The sequence below is a fragment of the Magallana gigas genome, chromosome 2, assembly GCF_963853765.1.
Source record: "Magallana gigas chromosome 2, xbMagGiga1.1, whole genome shotgun sequence".
NCBI lineage: Eukaryota > Metazoa > Mollusca > Bivalvia > Ostreida > Ostreidae > Magallana > Magallana gigas.
Window position 1 is genome coordinate 37,077,535 of NC_088854.1, and position 25,007 is coordinate 37,102,541.

General features: G+C 34.6%; 1 protein-coding gene across 2 annotated transcripts; it reads left to right on the forward strand.

Annotated features, from left to right (window-relative positions):
* The first annotated feature begins 16,766 nt into the window (after positions 1-16,766).
* Positions 16,767-22,611, forward strand: LOC136272297 (uncharacterized). 2 transcript variants are annotated; one of them, XM_066073678.1, is made up of 6 exons: positions 16,767-17,460; positions 17,782-18,228; positions 18,921-19,137; positions 20,781-20,902; positions 21,126-21,329; positions 21,640-22,611. In XM_066073678.1, the coding sequence occupies exons 4-6, from the start codon at positions 20,848-20,850 to the stop codon at positions 22,278-22,280; spliced, it is 900 nt and encodes a 299-aa protein (XP_065929750.1). In that variant the 5' UTR covers positions 16,767-17,460; positions 17,782-18,228; positions 18,921-19,137; positions 20,781-20,847; the 3' UTR covers positions 22,281-22,611. The 2 variants fall into 2 exon arrangements, with proteins under 2 accessions (XP_065929750.1, XP_065929754.1); XM_066073682.1 differs by lacking the exons at positions 16,767-17,460; positions 17,782-18,228; positions 18,921-19,137 and having other exon boundaries at positions 20,569-20,902.
* Positions 22,612-25,007: the final 2,396 nt, after the last annotated feature.

Consider the following 25,007-nt stretch of genomic DNA (forward strand, 5'->3'; position numbering starts at 1 on the left):
ATGAAACTTACATGAAATAAAAGTGTACACTCGAAGCTCAGTGCTTTCGTAACAATCGTTGTTATCAAGATGAAACCAGATACAGAAGTTTTAATGTGTTTTGTTTTTTTCCCAGATTCCATAGCATTAATGGGCAAAAAATGCGCGAGAGCAGAAACACTAATTAGACGCATTTCATAGATCCATAATATTATCCAATTGCCAGGCTCATCCCTATGTTATTTTTCCATCTAGATATAATTAGATTCAGGTGTCCTTTGTAAGTCACTTACAAATCAAGTCAATCAAAAGCACATATGTTTCAACGGAAATATGTTGTGTGTTGAATAAAACCTCAAATTTTAAATTTTAAAGATGTGACTGTTTTCTTGATAACCAGCTCTAATAAGATGTTTTGCAATTTTTTGGACTTCGTATCCCTATCAGAGAAACAAATTTCTTTCGATCCATTTTAGAGTTAATATTATGAGAATAAGATAGTTTCCACCTGAGCGGAGAGTCATCATACATAACTCAAACTCTTATTACTTCTGAATCTCTATGATTGTGTCGATACTGGTTGAGTCTTTATATGGAAGTTATACAATTGCACCCAGGATTATGAACGTAATTGAAAGAACATGTCAGCTGAGAGTAGGATAAAATTAATGCGACACGTTTTTAACAATATTTTATACCAAGTTGTAAAGTGTGTTTTTTCACAGTTTTGCAGACGTCCGAAGTAGGAAGAATACAGGATCCGCAGGCTGTTTTACTTGTTGAGGCCATATCGTTATGACAATGCCACAGGCAAACAAATTTCCCACACAGTAGCGCCTTAATGATATACTTTTTAGTTGCTTCTATAAACAACAGCCAACCTTATATGCCATGCATCACAATTTTAAGTTAAGGCCTACTCTACAATGAAACTTACATGAAATAAAAGTGTACACTCGAAGCGCAGTGCTTTCGTAACAATCGTTGTTATCAAGCTGAAAACAGATATAGAAGTTTTAATGTGTTTTTTTCAAAGATTCCATAGCATTAACGGGCACAAAATGCGCGAGAGCAGAAACACTAATTAGACGCATTTCATAGATCTATACTTTCAAATAAGACTGTTATCCAATGGCCAGGCGCATCCCCATGTTATTTTTCCATCTAGATAAAATCAGATTCAGGTGTCCTTTGTAAGTCATTAACAAATCGAGTCAATCATTAGCACAGATGTTTCAACGGAAATATATTGTATGTTGAATAAAACCTCACATTTTAAATATTAAAGATTTGACTGTTTTCTTGATAACCAGCTCTAAAAAGATGTTTTCCAATTTTTTGGACTTCGTATCAATATCAGAGAAACAAATTTCTTTCGATCCATTTTGGAGTTAAAATTATGAGAATAAGATAGTTTCCACCTGAGCGGAGAGTCATCATACATAACTCAAAGTCTTATTACTTCTGAGTATCTATGATTGTGTCGATAATGGTTGAGTCTATATATGGAAGTTATACAATTGCACCAAGGATTATGAGCGTATTTGAAAGAACATGCGACACGTTGTTAACAATATTTTATACCATGTTGTATAGTGTGTTTTTTCACTGTTTTGCATGCGTCTGAAGTAGGAAGAATCCAGGACTTGCAGGCTGTTTTACTTGTTGAGGCCATATCGCTATGAAAATGCCACAGGCAAACAAATTTCCCACACAGTAGCGCCTTAATGATATACTTTTTAGTTGCATCTATAAACAACAGCCAACCTTGGATGCTATGCATTACAATTTTCAGTTAGGCCTACTCTAGAATGAAACTTACAAGAAATAAAAGTCTACACTCGAAGCGCAGTGCTTTCGTAACAATCGTTGTTATCAAGATGAAACCAGGTACAGAAGTTTCAATGGTTTTTTTTTTCAGATTCCATAGTATTTACGGCCACAAAATGCGCATGAGCAGACACACTAATTAGTCGCATTTCATAGATCCACACTTTCAAATAAGACTGTTATCCAATAGCCAGGCGCATCCCCACGTTATTTTTCCATCTAGATAAAATCAGATTCAGGTGTCCTTTGTAAGTCATTAACAAATCAAGTCAATCATTAGCACAGATGTTTCAATGGAAATATATTGTCTGTTGAATAAAACCTCAAACTTCTATATTTAAAGATGTGACTATTGTCTTGATAACCAGCCCTAGAAAGATGTCTTACAATGACACGGTCTTCGTATCCCTATTAAAGACACTAATTTCTATCGATCCATTTTAGAGTTAAAAATATGAGAATAAGATAGTTTCCACCTGAGCGGAGAGTCATCATACATAACTCAAACTCTTATTGTTTCTGAGCTTCTAAGATTGTGTCGACACTGGTTGAGTCTATATATGGAAGTTATACAATTGCACCAAGCATTATGGACGTATTTGAAAGAACATGTCAGCTGACAGTAGGATAAAATTAATGCGACACGTTTTTAACAATATTTTATACCATGTTGTAAAGTGTGCTTTTTCACTGTTTTGCAGGCGTATGAAATAGGAAGTATAGAGGACTTGCAGGCTGTTTTACTAGTTGAGGCTATATCGCTATGAAAATGCCACAGGCAAACAAATTTCCCACACAGTAGCGCCTTATTGATATATTTTTTAGTTGCTTCTATAAACAAACGCCAACCTTGGATGCTATGCATCACAATTTTCAGTTAAGGCCTACGCTAGAATGAAACTTACATGAAATGAAAGTGTACACTCGAAGCGCACCGCATTCGTAACAATCGTTGTTATCAAGCTGAAACCAGATACAGAAGTTTTAATGTGTTTTGTTTTTTTTCCAGATTCCATAGCATTAATGGGCAAAAAATGCGCGAGAGCAGAAACACTAATTAGACGCATTTCATAGATCCATAATTTTAAATAAGACTATTATCCAATTGCCAGGCTCATCCCTATGTTATTTTTCCATCTAGATATAATTAGATTCAGGTGTCCTTTGTAAGTCACTTACAAATCAGGTCAATCAAAAGCACATATGTTTCAACGGAAATATGTTGTGTGTTGAATAAAACCTCAAATTTTAAATTTTAAAGATGTGACTGTTTTCTTGATAACCAGCTCTAATAAGATGTTTTGCAATTTTTTGGACTTCGTATCCCTATCAGAGAAACAAATTTCTTTCGATCCATTTTAGAGTTAATATTATGAGAATAAGATAGTTTCCACCTGAGCGGAGAGTCATCATACATAACTCAAACTCTTATTACTTCTGAGTCTCTATGATTGTGTCGATACTGGTTGAGTCTTTATATGGAAGTTATACAATTGCACCCAGGATTATGAACGTAATTGAAAGAACATGTCAGCTGAGAGTAGGATAAAATTAATGCGACACGTTTTTAACAATATTTTATACCATGTTGTAAAGTGTGTTTTTTCACTGTTTTGCAGGCGTCCGAAGTAGGAAGAATACAGGATCCGCAGGCTCTTTTACTTGTTGAGGCCATATTGTTATGACAATGCCACAGGCAAACAAATTACCCACACAGTAGAGCCTTAATGATATACTTTTTAGTTGCTTCTATAAACAACAGCCAACCTTATATGCCATGCATCACAAATTTAAGTTAAGGCCTACTCTACAATGAAACTTACATGAAATAAAAGTGTACACTCGAAGCACAGTGCTTTTGTAACGATCGTTGTTATTAAACTGAAACCAGATACAGAAATTTTAATGTGTTTTTTTCTTACAGATTCCATAGCAATAACGGGCAAAATATGCGCAAGAGCAGAAACACTAATAAGACGCATTTCATAGAGCCATACTTTGAAACAAGACTGTTATCCAATGGCCAAGCGCAAAATAAAACCTCAAATTTTAAATATTAAAGATGTGACTGATTTCTTGATAACCAGCTCTAAAAATATATGTTTTGCGATGTCTTAGAATTCGTATCCCTATCGAATACACAAATTTCTATCGATCCATTTTAGAGTTAAAAATATGAGAATAAGATAGTTTCCACCTGAGCGGAGAGTCATCATACATAACACAAACTGTTATTACTTCTGAGTCTCTAAGATTGTGTCGATACTGGTTGAGTCTATGTATGGAAGTTATACAATTGCACCAAGCATTATGAACGTATTTGAAAGAACGTCAGCTGACAGTAGGATAAAATTAATGCGACACGTTTTTAACAATATTTTATACCATGTTGTAAAGTGTGTTTTTTCACTGTTTTGCAGGCGTCTGAAGTAGGAAGAATCCAGGACTTGCAGGCTGTTTTACTTGTTGAGGCCATATCGCTATGAAAATGCCACAGGCAAACAAATTTCCCACACAGTAGCGCCTTATTGATATACTTTTTAGTTGCTTCTATAAACAACCGCCAACCTTAGATGCTGTGCATAACAACTTTCAGTTAGGCCTACTCTAGAATGAAACTTACAAGAAATAAAAGTGTACACTCGATGCACTCTGCTTTCGTAACAATCGTTGTTATCAAGATAAAACCAGTTACTGAAGTTTAAATGGTTTTTTTATAGATTCCATAGCATTAACGGGCAAAAAAATGCGCAAGAGCAGAAACACTAATTAGACGCATTTCATAGATCCATATTTCAAATAAAACTGTTATGCAATGTCCAAGCGCATCCCCATGTTATTTTTTCATCTAGATATAATCAGATTCAAGTGTCCTTTGTTAGTCACTTACAAATCAAGTCTCTCATTAGCACAAATGTTTCATCGGAAAAATGTTGTATGTTGAATAAAACCTCCAATTTCAAATTTTAAACATGTTACTGTTGACTTGATAACCAGCTCTGAATAGATGTTTTGCATTGAATTTAGACATCGTATCCCTATCGAAGACACTAAATTGTACCGATCCATTTTAGAGTTAAATATATGAGAATAAGATAGTTTCCAACTGAGCGGAGAGTCATCATACATAACTCAAACTGTTATTGCTTCTGAGTTTCTAAGATTGTGTCGATACTGGTTGAGTCTATGTATGGAAATTATACAATTGCACCAAGCATTATGGACGTATTTGAAAGAACATGTCAGCTGACAGTAGGATAAAATTAATGCGACACGTTTTTAACAATATTTTATACCATGTTGTAAAGTGTGTTTTTTCACTGTTTTGCAGGCGTCTGAAGTAGGAAGTATACAGGACTTGCAGACTGTTTTACTTGTTGAGGCCATATCGCTATGAAAATGCCACAGGCAAACAAATTTCCCACACAGTAGCGCCTTAATGATATACTTTTTAGTTGCTTCTATAAACGACCGCCAACCTTGGATGCTATGCATCACAATTTTCAGTTAAAGCCTACTCTAGAATGAAACTTACCCTTACCAAAATATAAGACCTCTGGCAAACAGTTGCCGCAAATTTGTGGAACGTTTGCTGCAAATTTGTAGCAAACAGAACTTTGCCGCAAAGTTGCGGCAAGTTCAGAATTCGTATGCAAATTAGCTTCTGGCAAACTGTTTGCGGCAAAGTTCCGGCAAGTTCAGAATTCGTATGTAAATTAGCTTCTGGCAAACTGTTTGCGGCAAATCTGCCGCAAGTTCAGAATTCGTATGCAAATTAGCTTCTGGCAAGCTGTTTGCGGCAAAGTTGCGGCAAGCTTACAGATAAACAGTACAAAGAGCAACCTAAAGATAATTACAACAAAAGAAAAACAAGTAATAAACACTAATAATTATTTAATTATTGTTACTAATACTATGCTTTTTCAATCAATTTACAAATAACTTCTACTGGGGGTTAACAAACATAACTTAAACAGTGGCAGCAATATTAGAGATAAAAAATTGGATCGAGTTTCAACATGCTTATAAAGGACACCAGTTAAAATTAATAATTATATCTTTAAATTTTACACATTTTATAGATTTCAAAACTTAACATGAAAATGATGAACAAATCATAATGAAACTTGACAAATAGTACTCAACCGATCGGTGATGATTTGTTGCTGCAGATCGATAAACTTGAATGTAGTTTGATCACACAACGCGCACAGACGGACTTGGACAAAAGTTCACAGTTCACAATGAGCAAAGTTCAAATCATATAGTTCACAGTTAAGTCCTGCATGATCACTGGCCGTATTACAATCGATCGAGGCATTCTTTATGGGCATTCCCAAAGTCCTTTTTGTGACAGTCTCGCATGCTCTCTGATTTAAATTCACACATAAACAATCACATGAACAGCTGACTTATCACAATATCACAATAATATCCACATTGGGAATTGTCCGACTTCAGCACTGTCGTTTATATGCTCTTCTCCATAATCTTAAACAAATTACATCTTCACTCCTCTTTTGGTTGCATCTTTTAATCATAAAATCAGTGAGTTGACAGTCTTTCATTCATGGTTTTCTTTAGGTCTGTGTAGACCGGCCAACAGGGCAGACCTATTGGGAGGATAAATAGATTTCATATAAGCACAATTGTTTTTAAATTTTTAAGCAGTTTCTAAGAAAGACAAGTTATCATATTCCAATTCTATTATACATGTAAAGCTACAAATTTGCTCTACTAACTCTGAGAAGAACATGAATTCTTTTCTTTATGTCATATAAATGAAAATCCTATAAAATATACATATAGTCAATATGTAATGATAATTTTCGAAATTTGACGATGTTTAAATTTTAAATTATTTGTTCATACATTACAAGTCAATAAAATGTAAAAAAAAAAAAAAAACAAAAAAAAAAACCGATAATAATAACGGGCGTTTTGATTGATCCGATACCCGGCATTGTCATAGGGACAGTCTTAAACTGTTAAACCCATTATAAAAGTAGATCACAGGCTTTCCTTTTATATTCTAATAACAAATATGTTTAAACTGCCATTCAACTAATATATTTTTATTGCTTAACTTACTTTTTCAAGAACGTGCTCATGCAGATGGTGCAGTGGATGTTGACACTCGATTCATTCACTCATATTCGTCCTCTGTTTCAGCAATGGATTTTTTCACAGTAAAACACTCCATTGACAATGTTTTTTCTCACCTTGTGTACAGCTAATTCCCTTATTTTCATTCATTTCAACATCTCGTTGATGGCAGACCACATTGCAGCATCGAATGTGAAAATTGGCGGCTAGCTATTTTTCGACCAATCAGCGCGCGCGTAGCTTAATATTGAAACAAAAGTAAAAGTAGAAACAAACAGCATACGGAAAATTCTTTATTCAACATACTCGATCAAATCCAAGTAGACTGTCATTTGAACTGAGGAAAAAAGAATATACCGTTACAAAAGAACAGACAGGTTAGTGTTCACGTAATACATGGGGTCGGGTGGGGGGGGGGGGGGGGGGGGGTTGTCAAACTGTCTTTTATATAGTGAAACATCATAATCATGCGATTGAAGTTGCTCTTAACTCGTAATATCGGAAATCTTAATTGAGACTCTCTTAGAATAAAACTTTAATCCTAAAATATTTATTAGATTTATCTATTTTTTCTCTTAACAAAATAAAAAAAATTAAAACAGCAATTCAATTACAATTGACAGTCTTAAAGTTGTGCTCAATGTGTAAAATTTTATAAGTCTAATTTCTGGTAAAGCTTTGACAAGCTCAGAAATTAATAAAACTGAGAAAAAAAAGAAGAAAAGTTTGCGGTAAACTTCAGGCAAATTTTAAGGAGTTTGCCAAAAGTTTGCCACTACTGGCAAAAAAGCTGCAGACATAATTGAGTGTTTGGTAAACTTCTGGCAAAATAAAAGAGGTTTACAAGAAGTTTGCCACTACTGGCAAAGATTGGCAAACACGTTCAGAAGTTTACTGGTAAACTAATCAGTTTGCCACAAATTTGCGGCAAATTTGCTGCAAATTTACCGCAAACAATTCATTTTCGTACGGGTATACATGATATAAAAGTGTACACTCGAAGCGCAGTGCTTTCGTAACAATCGTTGTTATCAAGCTGAAGCCAGATACAGAAGTTTTAATGTGTTTTTTTGTTACAGATTCCATAGCATTAACGGGCAAAAAATGCGCGAGAGCAGAAACACTAATTAGACGCATTTCATAGATCCATCTTTCAAATAAGACTGTTATCCAATGGCCAGGCGCATCCCCATGTTATTTTTCCATCTAGATATAATCAGATTCAAGTGTCCTTTGTAAGTCACTTACAAATCAAGTCTCTTATTAGCACTGATGTTTCAACGGAAATATGTTGTGTGTTGAATAAAACCTCAAATTTTAAATATTAAAGATGTGACTGTTTTCTTGATAACCAGCTCTAATAAGATGTTTTGCAATGTCTTGGAATTCGTATCCCTATCGAAGACAGTAATTTCTATCGATCCATTTTAGATTTAAAAATATGAAAATCAGATAGTTTCCACCTGAGCGGAGAGTCATCATACATAACTCAAACTCTTATTACTTTTGAGTCTCTATGATTGTGTCGATACTGGTTGAGTCTTTATATGGAAGTTATACAATTGCACCCAGGATTATGAACGTAATTGAAAGAACATGTCAGCTGACAGTAGGGTAAAATTAATGCGACACGTTTTTAACAATATTTTATACCATGTTGTAAAGTGTGTTTTTTCACTGTTTTGCAAGCGTCTGAAGTAGGAAGAATCCAGGACTTGCAGGCTGTTTTACTTGTTGAGGCCATATCGCTATGAAAATGCCACAGGCAAACAAATTTCCCACACAGTAGCGCCTTAATGATATACCTTTTAGTTGCCTCTATAAACAACCGCCAACCTTGGATGCTATGCATAACAGCTTCCAGTTGGGCCTAATCTAGAAAAGAAATTTACATGAAATAAAGGTGTACACTCGAAGGAAGCGCAGTGCTTTCGTTACAATCGTTGTTATCAAGATGAAACCAGATACATATGTTTTAATGTGTTTTTTTTTTACAGATTCCATAGTATTAACGGGAAAAAAATGCGCAAGAGCAGAAACACTAATAAGACGCATTTCATAGAGCCATACTTTCAAATAAGACTCTTATCCAATGGTCAGGCGCATCCCTATGTTATTTTTCCATGTAGATACAATCAAATTCAGGTGTCCTTTGTAAGTTACTTACAAATAAAATCAAATATGAGCACAGATGTTTGAGCGGAAATATGTTGTATGTTGAATAAAACCTCAAATTTTAAATTTTAAAGATGTGACTGTTTTCTTGATAACCAGCTCCAAAAAGATGTTTTGCAATTTTTTGGACTTCGTATCCCTATCAGAGAAACAAATTTTGTTCGATCCATTTTAGAGTTAATATTATGAGAATAAGATAGTTTCCACCTGAGCGGAGAGTCATCATACATAACTCAAACTCTTATTACTTCTGAGTCTCTATGATTGTGTCGATACTGGTTGAGTCTTTATATGGAAGTTATACAATTGCACCCAGGATTATGAACGTAATTGAAAGAACATGTCAGCTGAGAGTAGGGTAAAATTAATGCGACACCTTTTTAACAATATTATATACCATGTTGTAAAGTGTGTTTTTTCACTCTTTTGCAGGAGTCCGAAGTAGGAAGAATCCAGGATCCGCAGGCTCTTTTACTTGTTGAGGCCATATCGTTATGAAAATGCCACAGGCAAACAAAGTTCCTAAACAGTAGCGCTTTAATGATATACTTTTTAGTTGCTTCTATAAGCAACCGCCAACCTTGGATGCTATGCATGACAACTTTAAATTGGACCTACTCTAGAATGAAACTTACAAGAAATATAAATTTACACTCGAAGCGCAGTGCTTTCGTTACAATCGTTGTTATCAAGCTGAAACCAGATACAGAAGTTTTAATGTGGTTTTTTTTTTACAGATTCCATAGTATTAACGGGAAAAAAATGCGCAAGAGCAGAAACACTAATTAGACGCATTTCATAGATCCATACTTTCAAATAAGACTCGTATCCAATGGCCAGGCGCATCCCCATGCTATTTTTCAATCTACATATAATCAAAATCAGGTGTCCTTTGTAAGTCACTTACAAATCAAGTCAATGATAAGCACAGATGTTTCAACAAAAATATGTTGTGTGTTGAATAAAACCTCACATTTTAAATTTTAAACATGTGACTGTTGACTCGATAACCAGTTCTGAAGAGATGTTCTGCAATTTTTTGGACTTCGTATCCATATCAAAGACACTAATTTATTTCGATCCATTTTAGAGTTAAAAATATGAGAATAAGATAGTTTCCACCTGAGCGGAGAGTCATCATTCATAACTCAAAATGTTATTACTTCTCAATTTCTAAGATTGTATCGATACTGGTTGAGTCTATGTATGGAAATTATACAATTGCACCAAGAATTATGAACATATTTGAAAGAACATGTCAGCTGACAGTAGGATAAAATTAATGCGACACGTTTTTAACAATATTTTATACCATGTTGTAAAGTGTGTTTTTCACTGTTTTGCAGGCGTCTGAAGTAGGAAGAATCCAGGACTTGCAGGCTGTTTTACTTGTTGAGGCCATATTGCTATGAAAATGCCACAGGCAAACAAATTTCCCACACAGTAGCGCCTTAATGATATACTTTTTAGTTGCTTCTATAAACAACCGCCAACCTTGGATGCTGTGCATAACAACTTTCAGTTAGGCCTACTCTAGAATGAAACTTACAAGAAATAAAAGTGTACACTCGAAGCGCACTGCTTTCGTAACAATCGTTGTTCTCAAGCTGAAACCACATACAGAAGTATTGAAGTGGTTTTTTTTACAGATTCCATAGAATTTACGGCCACAAAATGCGCAAGAGCAGAAACACTAATTAGACGCATTTCATAGATCCACACTTTCAAATAAGACTGTTATTCAATGGCCAGGCGCATCCCCATGTTATTTTTCCATCTAGATAAAATCAGATTCAGGTGTCCTTTGTAAGTCATCAACAAATCAAATCAATCATTAGCACAGATGTTTCAACGGAAATATATTGTCTGTTGAATAAAACCTCAAATTTTTATATTTAAAGATGTGACTATTGTCTTGATAACCAGCCCTAGAAAGATGTCTTACAATGACACGGTCTTCGTATCCCTATTAAAGACACTAATTTCTATCGATCCATTTTAGCGCTAAAATATGAGAATAAGATAGTTTCCACCTGAGCGGAGAGTCATCATACATAACTCAAACTCTTATTGCTTCTGAGCTTCTAAGATTGTGTCGATACTGGTTGAGTCTATGTATGGAAATTATACAATTGCACCAAGAATTATGAACATATTTGAAAGAACATGTCAGCTGACAGTAGGATAAAATTAATGCGACACGTTTTTAACAATATTTTATACCATGTTGTAAAGTGTGTTTTTTCACAGTTTTGCAGGCGTCTGAAGTTGGAAGTATACAGGACTTGCAGGCTGATTTACTTGTTGAGGCCATATCGCTATGAAAATGCCACAGGCAAACAAATTTCCCACACAGTAGCGCCTTAATGATATACTTTTTAGTTGCTTCTATAAACGACCGCCAACCTTGGATGCTACGCATCACAATTTTCAGTTAAAGCCTACTCTAAAATGAAACTTACCCTTACCAAAATATAAGACCTCTGGCAAACAGTTGCCGCAAATTTGCGGAACGTTTGCTGCAAATTTGTAGCAAACAGAACTTTGCCGCAAAGTTGCGGCAAGTTCAGAATTCGTATGCAAATTAGCTTCTGGCAAACTGTTTGCGGCAAAGTTCCGGCAAGTTCAGAATTCGTATGTAAATTAGCTTCTGGCAAACTGTTTGCGGCAAATCTGCCGCAAGTTCAGAATTCGTATGCAAATTAGCTTCTGGCAAGCTGTTTGCGGCAAAGTTGCGGCAAGCTTACAGATAAACAGTACAAAGAGCAGCCTAAAGATAATTACAACAAAAGAAAAACAAGTAATAAACACTAATAATTATTTAATTATTGTTACTAATACTATGCTTTTTCAATCAATTTACAAATAACTTCTACTGGGGGTTAACAAACATAACTTAAACAGTGGCAGCAATATTAGAGATAAAAAATTGGATTGAGTTTCAACATCCTTATAAAGGACACCAGTTAAAATTAATAATTATATCTTTAAATTTTACACATTTTATAGATTTCAAAACTTAACATGAAAATGATGAACAAATCATAATGAAACTTGACAAATAGTACTCAACCGATCGGTGATGATTTGTTGCTGCAGATCGATAAACTTGAATGCAGTTTGATCACACAACGCGCACAGACGGACTTGGACAAAAGTTCACAGTTCACAATGAGCAAAGTTCAAATCATATAGTTCACAGTTAAGTCCTGCATGATCACTGGCCGTATTACAATCGATCGAGGCATTCTTTATGGGCATTCCCAATGTCCTTTTTGTGACAGTCTCGCATGCTCTCTGATTTAAATTCACACATAAACAATCACATGAACAGCTGACTTATCACAATATCACACTAATATCCACATTGGAATTGTCCGACTTCAGCACTGTCGTTTATATGCTCTTCTCCGTAATCTTAAACAAATTACATCTTCACTCCTCTTTTGGTTGCATCTTTTAATCATAAAATCAGTGAGTTGACAGTCTTTCATTCATGGTTTTCTTTAGGTCTGTGTAGACCGGCCAACAGGGCAGACCTATTGGGAGGATAAATAGATTTCATATAAGCACAATTGTTTTTAAATTTTTAAGCAGTTTCTAAGAAAGACAAGTTATCATATTCCAATTCTATTATACATGTAAAGCTACAAATTTGCTCTACTAAATCTGAGAAGAACATGAATTCTTTTCTTTATGTCATATAAATGAAAATCCTATAAAATATACTTATAGTCAATATGTAATGATAATTTTCGAAATTTGACGATGTTTAAATTTTAAATTATTTGTTCATACATCACAAGTCAATAAAATGTAAAAAAAAAACAAAAAAAAACAAAAAAAACCCGATAATAATAACGGGCGTTTTGATTGATCTAATACCCGGCATTGTCATATGGACAGTCTTAAACTGTTAAACCCATTATAAAAGTAGATCACAGGCTTTCCTTTTATATTCTAATAACAAATATGTTTAAACTGCCATTCAACTAATATATTTTTAATGCCTAATTTACTTTTTCAAGAACGTGCTCATGCAGATGGTGCAGTGGATGTTGACACTCGATTCATTCACTCATATTCGTCCTCTGTTTCAGCAATGGATTTTTTCATAGTTAAACACTCCATTGACAATGTTTTTTCTCACCTTGTGTACAGTTAATTCCCTTATTTTCATTCATTTCAACATCTCGTTGATGGCAGACCACATTGCAGCATCGAATGTGAAAATTGGCGGCTAGCTATTTTTCGACCAATCAGCGCGCGCGTAGCTTAACATTGAAACAAAAGTAAAAGTAGAAACAAACAGCATACGGAAAATTCTTTATTCAACATACTCGATCAATTCCAAGTAGACTGTCATTTGAACTGAGGAAAAAAAGAATATACCGTTACAAAAGAACAGACAGGTTAGTGTTCACGTAATACATGGGGTCGGGGGGGGGGGGGGGGGTTGGGTGTCAAACTGTCTTTTATATAGTGAAACATCATAATCATGCGATTGAAGTTGCTCTTAACTCGTAATATCGGAAATCTTAATTGAGACTCATTTGAAATAAAACTTTAATCCTAAAATATTTATTAGATTTATTTATTTTTTCTCTTTACAAAATAAAAAAAATTAAAACAGCAATTCAATTACAATTGACAGTCTTAAAGTTGTGCTCAATGTGTAAAATTTTATAAGTCTAATTTCTGGTAAAGCTTTGACAAGCTCAGGAATTAATAAAACAGAGAAAAAAAAGAAGAAAAGTTTGCAGTAAACTTCTGGCAAATTTTAAGGAGTTTGCCAAAAGTTTGCCACTACTGGCAAAAAAGCTGCAAACATAATTGAGTGTTTGGTAAACTTCTGGCAAAATAAAAGAGGTTTACCAGAAGTTTGCCACTACTGGCAAAGATTGGCAAACAAGTTCAGAAGTTTTCTGGTAGACTAATCAGTTTGCAACAAATTTGCTGCAAATTTACCGCAAACAATTCAGTTTGGTACGGGTACATGAAATAAAAGTGTACACTCGAAGCGCACTGCTTTCGTAACAATCGTTGTTATCAAGATGAAACCAGATACAGAAGTTTTAATGTGTTTTTTTACAGATTCCATAGCATTTACGGGCAAAAAATGCGCAAGAGCAGAAACACTAATTAGACGCATTTCATAGATTCGCACTTTCAAATAAGACTGGTATCCAATGGCCAGGCGCATCCTCATGCTATTTTTCCATCTAGATATAATCAGATTCAGGTGTCCTTTGTAAGTCACTAACAAATCAAGTCAATGATGAGCACAGATGTTTCAACGGAAATATGTTGAGTGTTGAATAAAAGCTCAAATTTCAAATTTTAAACATGTGACTGTTGACTTGATAACCAGCTCTGAAGAGATGTTTTGCAATTTTTTGGACTTCGTATCCATATCAAAGACACTAATTTCTTTCGATCCATTTTAGAATTAAAAATATGAGAATTAGATAGTTTCCACCTGAGCGGAGAGTCATCATACATTACAAAATGTTATTACTTCTGAGTTTCTAAGATTGTGTCGATACTGGTTGAGTGTATGTATGGAAATTATACAATTGCACCAAGGATTATGAACGTATTTGAAAGATCATGTCAGCTGACAGCAGGATAAAATTAATGCGACACGTTTTTAACAATATTTTATACCATGTTGTAAAGTGTGTTTTTTCACTGTTTTGCAGGCGTCTGAAGTAGGAAGAATCCAGGACTTGCAGGCTGTTTTACTTGTTGAGGCCATATTGCTATGAAAATGCCACAGGAAAACAAATTTCACACACAGTAGCGCCTTAATGATATACTTTTTAGTTGCTTCTATAAACAACCGCCAACCTTGAATGCTATGCAAAACAACTTTCAGTTAGGCCTACTCTAGAATGAAACTTACAAGAAATAAAAGTGTACACTCGAAGCGCAGTGCTTTCGTAACAATCATTATACGAAGAGTAAAATGACGAAATTTTAACCATATTTCAACCAAATTTAGACATTGGATAAACGTCAGACCTTGAATCAACGTTGAAACGACGTCAGAATTCAACGTTGAACCAACTTTTGAAATGTGTATCATCTGCGTTATGGTGAACTTGTTGCTACTTATTGGACTAATTAGGAGCTATTGTGAGGAAATTAAATCCCTAAATAAAAAAATTGAGTATTATCTAACGTTTGGTGACTTGTTGTGTATGAAATAATTTGATATGTTGTATAATTATTTAAACTACTTCGGTTATATAGTTCAGAAGCTCTATCATTATACGAAGAGTAAAATGACGAAATTTTAACCATATTTCAACCAAATTTAGACATTGGATAAACGTCAGACCTTGAATCAACGACGTCAGAATTCAACGTTGAATCAACGTCGGAATTTCAACGTCCATTCAACTTTGATATTCAACCAATTTTCAACGTCATTTCAATGTTGAAGGGTGACGTTGTTTCAACGTTGAAACAACGTTGAAATGCCTGCTGGGCATGTTCTTTCAAATACGTTGATAATCCTTTTTGCAATTGTATAATGTCCATATATAGACTCAACCAGTATCGACACAATCTTAGAGACTCAGAAGTAATAATAGTTATGTATGATGACTCTCCGCTCAGGTGGAAACTATCTTATTCTCATATTTTTAACTCTAAAATGGATCGATAGGAATTAGTGTCTTCGATAGAGATACGAATTCCAAGACATTGCAAAACAGCTTTTTAGAGCTGGTTATCAAGAAAACGGAAACATCTTTAATACATGTATTTGAAAGTTGAGGTTTCATTCAACACAACATATTTCCGTTGAAACATCTGTGCTTATGGTTGACTTGATTTGTAAGTGACTTACAAACGACACCTGAATCTGATTTTATCTAGATGAAAAATATATGATGGGGATGCGCTTGGCCATTGGATATCAGTCTTATTTGAAAGTATGGATCTATGAAATGTGTTTAAGTAGTGTTTCTGCTCTTGCGCTTTTTTCGACCGTTAATGCTATGGAATCTGTAAAAAAAACACATAAAAACTTCTGTATCTGGTTTCAGCTTGATAACAACGATTGTTACGAAAGCACTGCGCTTCGAGTGTACACTTTTATTTTTTGTAAGTTTCATTCTAGAGTAGGCCTAACTAAAAGTTGCACCAAGGATTATGAACGTATTTGAAAGAACATGTCAGCTGACAGTAGGATAAAATTAATGCGACACGTTTTTAACAATATTTTATACCATGTTGTAAAGTGTGTTTTTTTTACTGTTTTGCAGGCGTCTGAAGTAGGAAGAATCCAGGACTTGCAGGCTGTTTTACTTGTTGAGGCCATATCGCTATGAAAATGCCACAGGCAAACAAATTTTCCACACAGTAGCGCCTTAATGATATACTTTTTAGTTGCTTCTATAAACAACCGTCAACCTTGGATGCTATGCATCACAATTTTCAGTTAAGGTCTACTCTAGAATGAAACTTACATGAAATGAAAGTGTACACTCGAAGCGCACTGCTTTCGTAACAATCGTTGTTATCAAGCTGAAACCAGATACAGAAGTTTTCATGTTTTTTTTTTTTTTTTTTACAGATTCCATAGCATTAACGGGCAAAAAATGCACGCGCGCAGAAACACTTATTAGAGGCATTTCATAGATCCATACTTTCAAATTAGACTGGTATCCAATGGCCAGGCGCATCCCCATCTTATTTTTTTATCTAGATAAAATCAGATTCAGGTGTCCTTTCATCCTCACAATGTCAGGGATCCTGAGTCCACTCGTGGCCGTGGGACCCCTGACAAACTTAATTGAAATTTTGCGGGCCAAATTTGATTCTCTCATAGAGAAGCACCAATCAAATTGCGGCTTTCATAGGTGTAAACAAATATATGGCGTAGAAGCATGGATCATGGATGAATGTATACTGTGTTTGGAGAGACTACCAAAGAAAAACCGGAGAAATATTTACAGTGATACTTTTCATGTAAATCAGCAGCTCTACGAAGTCCTCGGTTTTGTTCCGGAACAGCAATTATCACCGCAATACACTTGTTACCGATGTTTTAACAAACTTAACAGGTTAAGCAAAATTGACTATGACTTAGAGAGAAAGTTATCGGCACTTAAGAGGGAAAAGGATGAGATCATTAATCAACTCAGACCTCGACGAAATGTGTTGCCATCTGCTAGTGTCACTTCAGAAAATGTTGGGGGTGCGTGTAGTTCTACATACACTCCACGCAAGTCGAACAAACGAATCATAATAAGAACTCCGACACCTCGCAAAACTAAGAAAGTCCTAGTACAACACACTGCTCAACCAAAAGTTAGGAAAAGACTTTCAGAAGATCAGCTGACACCAAGCAAAGTCAAGGTATGTGTATTCTATTTTGTTTGTTTATATAATTTTTCATAAAATATATGTAGGCTCTATAGATCAAGGAGCATAAATACATGTATATACAGTTATTTTGTGAATTTAAAACTGTTCACTTTTATTTGCATTATTCAATTCATCCTAACAACGTCAGGGGTCCTGAGTCAGGACCCCTTTTGTTGTGAGGATGTATTCAATTGAAAATTACACATATTAAATTGATATTAAATTTATAAATATTAACTTTACTCAATAGAGTTATAGAATTAGGTAAATAGATGAATAAAACGAATGCAACTGTAGATATTTTTATTGTAGGTGCATTTTCGAGGTAGAAATGACTCAAAAGTAAGGACACGTTTCATCAAAGACAGTCCCTGGGTGGCTGTATTGAAATCCCTGGTGAGAGGCTGCAAAGCAGAGACAATCTCCAAAAAAAATTTCAAAATGGAGGTGCTAAAAACAGAACTGGTTAAGTTGATGCTGTCTGATCTAAACAGCCAATGCCAAATTTTATGCAAGATATCAAAACCTTCAGTATTGCGTGGTAAAGATGAAATTCACTTTAAGTTTGAGAGTGTCTGTGGTAAGCTGAAAGAGAAAGCACAAATGTTGTACGATGTACTCCAAACAGTTATCAAAAAGAGAAACAATTCCAGATTTGCTGTAGCTGCATCAGTTTTGCTTTAGAACAGAAACATACATATGTCACAAGTACATCAAATCATCGGACAAATTCTAGACCATGGAGGTGCAACAGTTGAGGTATTTTTGTTATCATTTAAAAAAAAATTAATTTAACAATAATGCTGTTCAGAAAGAACTAGGAAAGGTTTCAGTCATATTTTGCCCTGATTTAGAGTGATTTTTAAAAACATCACAAAAAATTAAAATGTAACAATTATTTACACAAGAATACCCATAACTTAAGAATCTATAAATAGTTACCAGATAAGACTTTCACAAGTGTAATTATGACGTCATAAACAGTGCATTTTCCGGTAATTTTCTTAAAACTGAGCAGAAGACACCATTTCCTCTGTGATTTTTTGAATAGAAAACTATGTCCGCAGCTGTCGCCCATGATGAAACTTACGTTATCACTTTATCATGTGATATCACATTAAATACATTAATTTCGTTGAAGGCGACGGCTGCGCGCACGTTTTTCCTCTTCAAAAAACTATGAGAAAATGTGCCATTTTTCATCATTTTCGTCTACATCTTAGAAAAAGGACAAAATGTTGAACTCATTATTCGTTTTTTGAAAACAGAGTAAAAGTGTATAACTTGGTACTTTATATGCACATGTGTTCAAGATAGTATACGTGCATTTTCATGAGATGTAAACAACTTGTGAAATTTAGGGCAAATTTTGAAAGAAACTGTACCTTCTTCTTTACTGTACTTAAAAATATAAAACTTTCTTCTGAAATTAAATATCGCTATGATTTCAGACTATTCAAACTCTCTCTGAAATGGGATTATCCATTGGGCCACAGTCAGTGTCAAAGAAACGAGGAAAACTCGTCCTACAAAATGCAGAAAAGCTGAATGACAATTTCCAGAAGCAGATTCGCCAAACTGTGTTGAACCATTCCATATTGATCAGCAAGAGAGCAGAGAGGGCAGTCATGGAGAATTTACCACCATCAGCGGACAAAACAGAATCAGGTACAATAGATGTTCATTTCTTTGATATGGTGAATTCATTTAAAACTCCACAGGCAAATAAGTCTTTTACATGTCCATCTGACCATTCTTGCCTGACAGTATCAAGCAATGATTATGTAACAAGAAAAGAATTTTGTACTGATGTACCCAAGTCAGAACCAGTACATGTATTATATAATCCAACTACAGAGTTGAAATCACTGACTTTAAACACCAACCTTGGCAGAGTAGAATTTCCAAGTTTACCGTCAAGGCACCTGAATCATTTTCAGTTAAACGAATCGGTAGATGTAGTTGCCAATAGTGAAAAGAGCAGAATAATTTTGAAAGAGTTTATTACAAGAAATGCTGATCAGATTTCACCCACTATTCCAAGGTTTGAAATCATTGGAGACAATTTAGACCACACCATATCACCAACAAATATGACAAAAGATAAACAGAGAAAAAGTCTTCATTGGTTTTTAAATGTGGCAGTACAAAGGAGAGTGTTGGCAGATGATTTACCTTGTGATAAGCCCAAAGCAGAGATTATGAAGGTAGCTAACAGCAACTTCTTGCCTAGTAGGGAAGAGTGTGAAAGTTTCCACATCAATATGATCCATCATATTGCACAAGTCATTACCAAGTACATTGACTGTCTGCAGCCATATTAACAATGCATTCCTAAGTACATTGACCATCCTTATGTGAAAGAACTATCAGAAAAATCAAAATACAGCATTGTTGACGTACTCAACAAGAGTGAGAATAAATCCGATGACATGATTTCAATTCTTGAACATGTGCATAAAAAATATGTTCCCCATGCAGGTGAAGATGTTGTGGAAAAAATTGTATTTGGTAGGGATGTCCTAACCAATGAACGTGCATATTCCAGCCAGCTGGCTATGATGAACAATGAAATTGAATTAAACCGCCTTGCAGGAGTTGTGCTTAGACCCGAGGGTCTCCATCGAATCATGAATTTACTCTTGGTATCCTAAAAAACATATGTTTCCTGTTCAAGATGTTATTGTTGATGCTAGCAGTTTTTTTATTCTTATTGGATGGCTTATATTAGCAAGTTTCTTGAATGGTTTTGAATGTTTTTTACATTCATTGTGAGGATAAACCCACCTTCCCAGGTTTTCCATATAATATTGATTATATTTTTACTTGCTTGTAATTTTATGCAGTTAATACTAACTTAGTTAAGCCATTGATTATATTTATACTATTCTAATTATGCAAATGATTATATTTATACTAATTTTATTGAATTCACAACCTATTGCTTTTACTAACTTTATCCTTGAGCAGATCAGGTGGGGGATGTCAAATCCTATTGTTTGTCATTTTACTATGAGAATTTAATAAGTATAAATTTAAAGTCAGATTAACAACCCCCACCCCTTTCTGCACAGTTTTTTATGTTATTTATTTGTTCCATTGCATTTATTAACCATTAATATTAAATCACAGTAAATACCATAAGTAGAAAGATTATGTAAAATTTAGGCCAGTGTTTAATGTGATAAGATTAAAAATGTTTAAATTTTCTTATATACATTTTATTTTAGATAATTCGAAATTTTCTGTTGATGAAAAAGGCTTAATAAGAAAATATATATGTAAATGAATCTTTATTAATCCAATTTCAGAACATTTATCAGCAATTCTACAAGCCCTCATCAGCTGCAGATCAAGGGACTTTGTTTCAGTTGCGAAATGTCCTGCAGAGACGAGACGTTAGTGGCCCAGATGGCGTCACTGAGAAGTTCAGGTAAATCTATCAGTAACAAACAGCTTGTTCAGAGGTGCATTTCCTGCATTTCAAAAAGACTTGCGGAAAATCCAATTCTAATTTTCATTGATCTCTAAGCTATCAGTATGCTAGATAACTAAACATTAACTTATGTTCTATATGAAGTGATTATTACTGAAAATAATTGACTTTGTATGATCAGTGATGAGGATGTATGATACCATGAATTGCAATTTTACAGGTCTCATGACATTCATCAGGGACTGTTTAGATGCATTTCTTCTCACAGCGTGTATGGAAGTATTAGACATCAAGAGCCTTGATGAAAAACCTAAAAGAACCATTCTTCCTGATTTGTTACATCTTCAAAGTGAAGAAGAACAGCATGATTGGATAAAAGAGCTATGTTTCCAGATTTTGGACTCCTTTATCTACATTGAAGAAGGTATGTACCAGGTTACTGATTTGTGTTATAATTCATATTTCTGTCATTTACATCAGATGAAACCTTGATTTAAAAAAAAACCTAAAGGGGATAATTCATATTAAGTTACCTATTTTTTATAATTTTATTTCAATTTTTTTTTTATTAATTTGGTGGGGGGGGGGGGCTCAGTATAGATACAATAATTTTATACAGGATAATTCTTCTATCAAGTTCAATCAAATGTGCTGTGGTGTCATTATCTTTTTGTTTGGTAAGGTGTGATATATTTTGTTTGTGAGCTGAAAAAGAATTGAAATTTTATTTGCAGATAATTTGCCAACTGTCACAGCACAAGCTGCCGAGATGGACAACCAGGAGCTGTTGATCAGTGAAATATATGAAGTTGAATCGAAGCAGCACACATGTACATGTAATCGAAAGTACAAGACAAAAAGTCACTTTAAGAGACATTTGCAAAATGAACACAACTGGGTGTTTCATACAACAACTGAGGAATCGTCTGAATCACCATCATCTAAACAAGACCGCATAGCACTATGGCGCTCTTCATTTATGAAACTTGCGTTATTACTAAGAGACACAGAAGATGCTTACAAGTTGGGTGATGGCACACGTATATTCAGAAATGCTAAGTTTGAAATGATGTGTGCTGATGTTGCTAACCATTCCAAATATAAACTGTGGCTGTGGAGACTCTTAGCATATGAATGTGCTCTCCTGTCACCACGTGAGGCATTTGAGTACAAGTGGAATTGTTCCTCAAATATTCATGGAGGATTGGGGAAAAATATCCCTAATGACAATCTCGTTGAAATATGTGTACATGTGATCAAGAAAAAATGCGGGAACAAGGTGCTAATCTTACTTATGAAAGTGCTAAGAAGATTGCATCATGTGCGCAAATGCAGGAAGAAATACGGATCAGTGTTCAGCAGCAACTTGGCATGAAAACTTCAGGTCAAACCAAACCAAGTGTGGACAAGAAAAAAGATCTTCAACTTATTATCAACGAACTTAGAGCTAATGACATATTTAGCTATATTCCTGGGAGAAAATTTAATGCATTTAAAGATTTTAAGGAAACTTTTTCTCGCATTAATTTGGTTAATCTCCATAAATGGATAACAAGCCAAAAAGAACGAGCTAGTTTTGAACGGCAACAATAGATTTCACTTGTTTAGATGTGTTTTGTCATGTGTCATTTATCATATTACTTATTGAAATATATTAAATTCATCATTTGTTTATTGATCAGGTTATGTGGATGGTAACCCCCCCCCCCCCCCCCCCCCAAAAAAAAATAATAAACTGTTTGTTTACGGTTTGAAAAGAAGAAACCAGATAGGATTTTAGATATTTTTAAAAAAAAATTGACTGCCAAATTTAATACAAGTTTTTTTTTCTATTTAGAAATGGTTTTTCCAATCATCTTGAAACCCTTAAACAAACATTTTTATTGTTCTTACTTAATTGGACTACTGTGGTTTCAAAAATATTCATTGAATATTAATTTTCATGGATTTCATCTTAAATTGATCAAGGAAATTAAATATTCCTTTATAAGGTGCAATATCTAACTACATGTTGTATTGAAAAAATCATTGGCCATCATATTACAAAACCTGTAAAACTGTCATTTGCTGTAACATTAAATCCATGAAAATCAATGCCCTTGAAAATTCATGAAAGCACAGTAAAGTAATTGAACATAAATATCAGTTACTATAATCACGATAATAACATTCAGAGGTGTACGCTTGTCAGGATATTTATCAATCAGAATCAATCTCTCCCAATGCATACATTTCATTGTCATTGAATATTTCTGTAATTATTTGGACAATGCTGCTGGCTAAAGAAAAAGAATCAACACTTGTTTTATCAAGTACGTCATTTACAGTAAATAAACAGGCTACTTTTGCAATAATTTCATCAACAGAAAACCCACAAACAATATCACTTTGAATAAAAGATTTGGTTCCTTCCAATATACTGTCTTTCAATGAGTATAGTCTTTGTTGAACAATAGCCTTCTCTTCTTCTCCTACCTCTCTTTGCATTTCTAGTTCATTCTCTTCGTCTCTAAAATTCAATATTACATCTTTTGCAGAATGAGTTGATGGACAACTGTCACTTTCACATTCACACACTAATTCACAAATGTCACAACAGAAATGATCACTAGCTCTTGCATGTTTCTGAATATAAGCTTCATTTATGATTTTTCGTCTACAGCTAACAGTGCTTTTAAGAAGCTTAATTACATCGTCATCCACTTTTTTAAGTTGATTTGCTTTGTAGATAATAAGTTCATTTGATTGTGTTCCATCTCTGCCGGCACGGCCCATCTGTTGAACCAAATTGTCCAAATCTCTTGGTGGACCATATTGAACAATATTATTGACGTTTTGAAAATTAACACCCATTCCTGCTGCATTTGTACAGATTAACACTCTTATTTTACCATTAGCTTCAAGCATGTCTTTACGAATTTTTTCTTTAGTGGCATCAGTTGTTTTACTGTGATACATATTGAAATTACATGTATATGTAAATCCACATATTTAAAAAAAAATCATATAAATCAAAGCACAGTCCTTAATAGAGTTACAAAATATTAAATGTCTCTGCAAATATTCTCTTTTCTCAACTAAAGCAGTTGTTAACCAATGGAACACATTTTCTAAATCTACATTATTTTTAACTTTCAATACATTTAATTTTATATTTTGCCTATTGGGGCTGTCTAATATTACACAAGATGGATCACAAAAACACAGATTCTTCATAATTTGGCGCCTGTGTGTGGGGCTAGCGGTAGCAGTCAGTGCCAGTAATGGTACTCCGATGCATAAAGATCGCATCTCTCCTATGTGCGCAAACCACTCTCTAAATGGTCCTTCTTGATCATGTTCTAGCCCCCTAAAAGTATACACCAACTTTTACTTTAAATTTGAAGAATACACATACATACTTTTTTAAAAAGTGTCGTTAAACAGAATTTTTTTTTGTAAACAAAGCAATTTCAAAACGCATACTTATTTTATATTAATTGGATTGCTTAATTTATATTCAATTACCATTGGATGACGGTGTGGGCCTCATCGACCACTATCAAATGGTGTTTTGATGTGAAGATAGGACTTCTCAAGACATCTCTCCATTTGTCATCACCGACGAGATATTCAGATACAAACAGAAAATAGCCGTTCGTTACAGCCTCCCTATCGGTGTCATTTGATATCTGCACAGCTTGTTCAGTCTCTCTATTTGTCCAGACATAATGCTGTTAAGTGGAGCAATCACAGTCGTAACACCATTCTCTCCGAGAACAATTGGCGAGCTTTCGTACACTAGAGATTTCCCACTCCCCGTCTTCGTTCCTAAAAATGTGTCTCTTCCTTTCTTAAGAGCATCTATTGCCGAAATTTGCTGTTCCGTCAACGATTTTACATTGAATTTTCTACAAACTCGGTTCACAACATCTAGATCCGCCATTTTGTCTGTATCGCCAAAAGGTTAGTTGTAAGGCTTAATGTGATTGGTCGGAGGATATTGAGATGTGTAATAATCCACGTACGATGTCGCTGCAGTCAGCCCGCAAAATTTCAATTAAGTTTGTCAGGGGTCCCACGGCCACGAGTGGACTCAGGATCCCTCACATTGTGAGGATGG

Bases quoted from the DNA above. Each gene is read 5' to 3' on its own strand.
- LOC136272297 (XM_066073678.1), top strand. From the start codon at position 20,848: ATGTCCTGCAGAGACGAGACGTTAGTGGCCCAGATGGCGTCACTGAGA. The intron at 20,903-21,125 runs GTAAATCTATCA...GCAATTTTACAG, and splicing joins GGCGTCACTGAGAAGTTCAG to GTCTCATGACATTCATCAGG. The intron at 21,330-21,639 runs GTATGTACCAGG...TTTTATTTGCAG, and splicing joins CTTTATCTACATTGAAGAAG to ATAATTTGCCAACTGTCACA.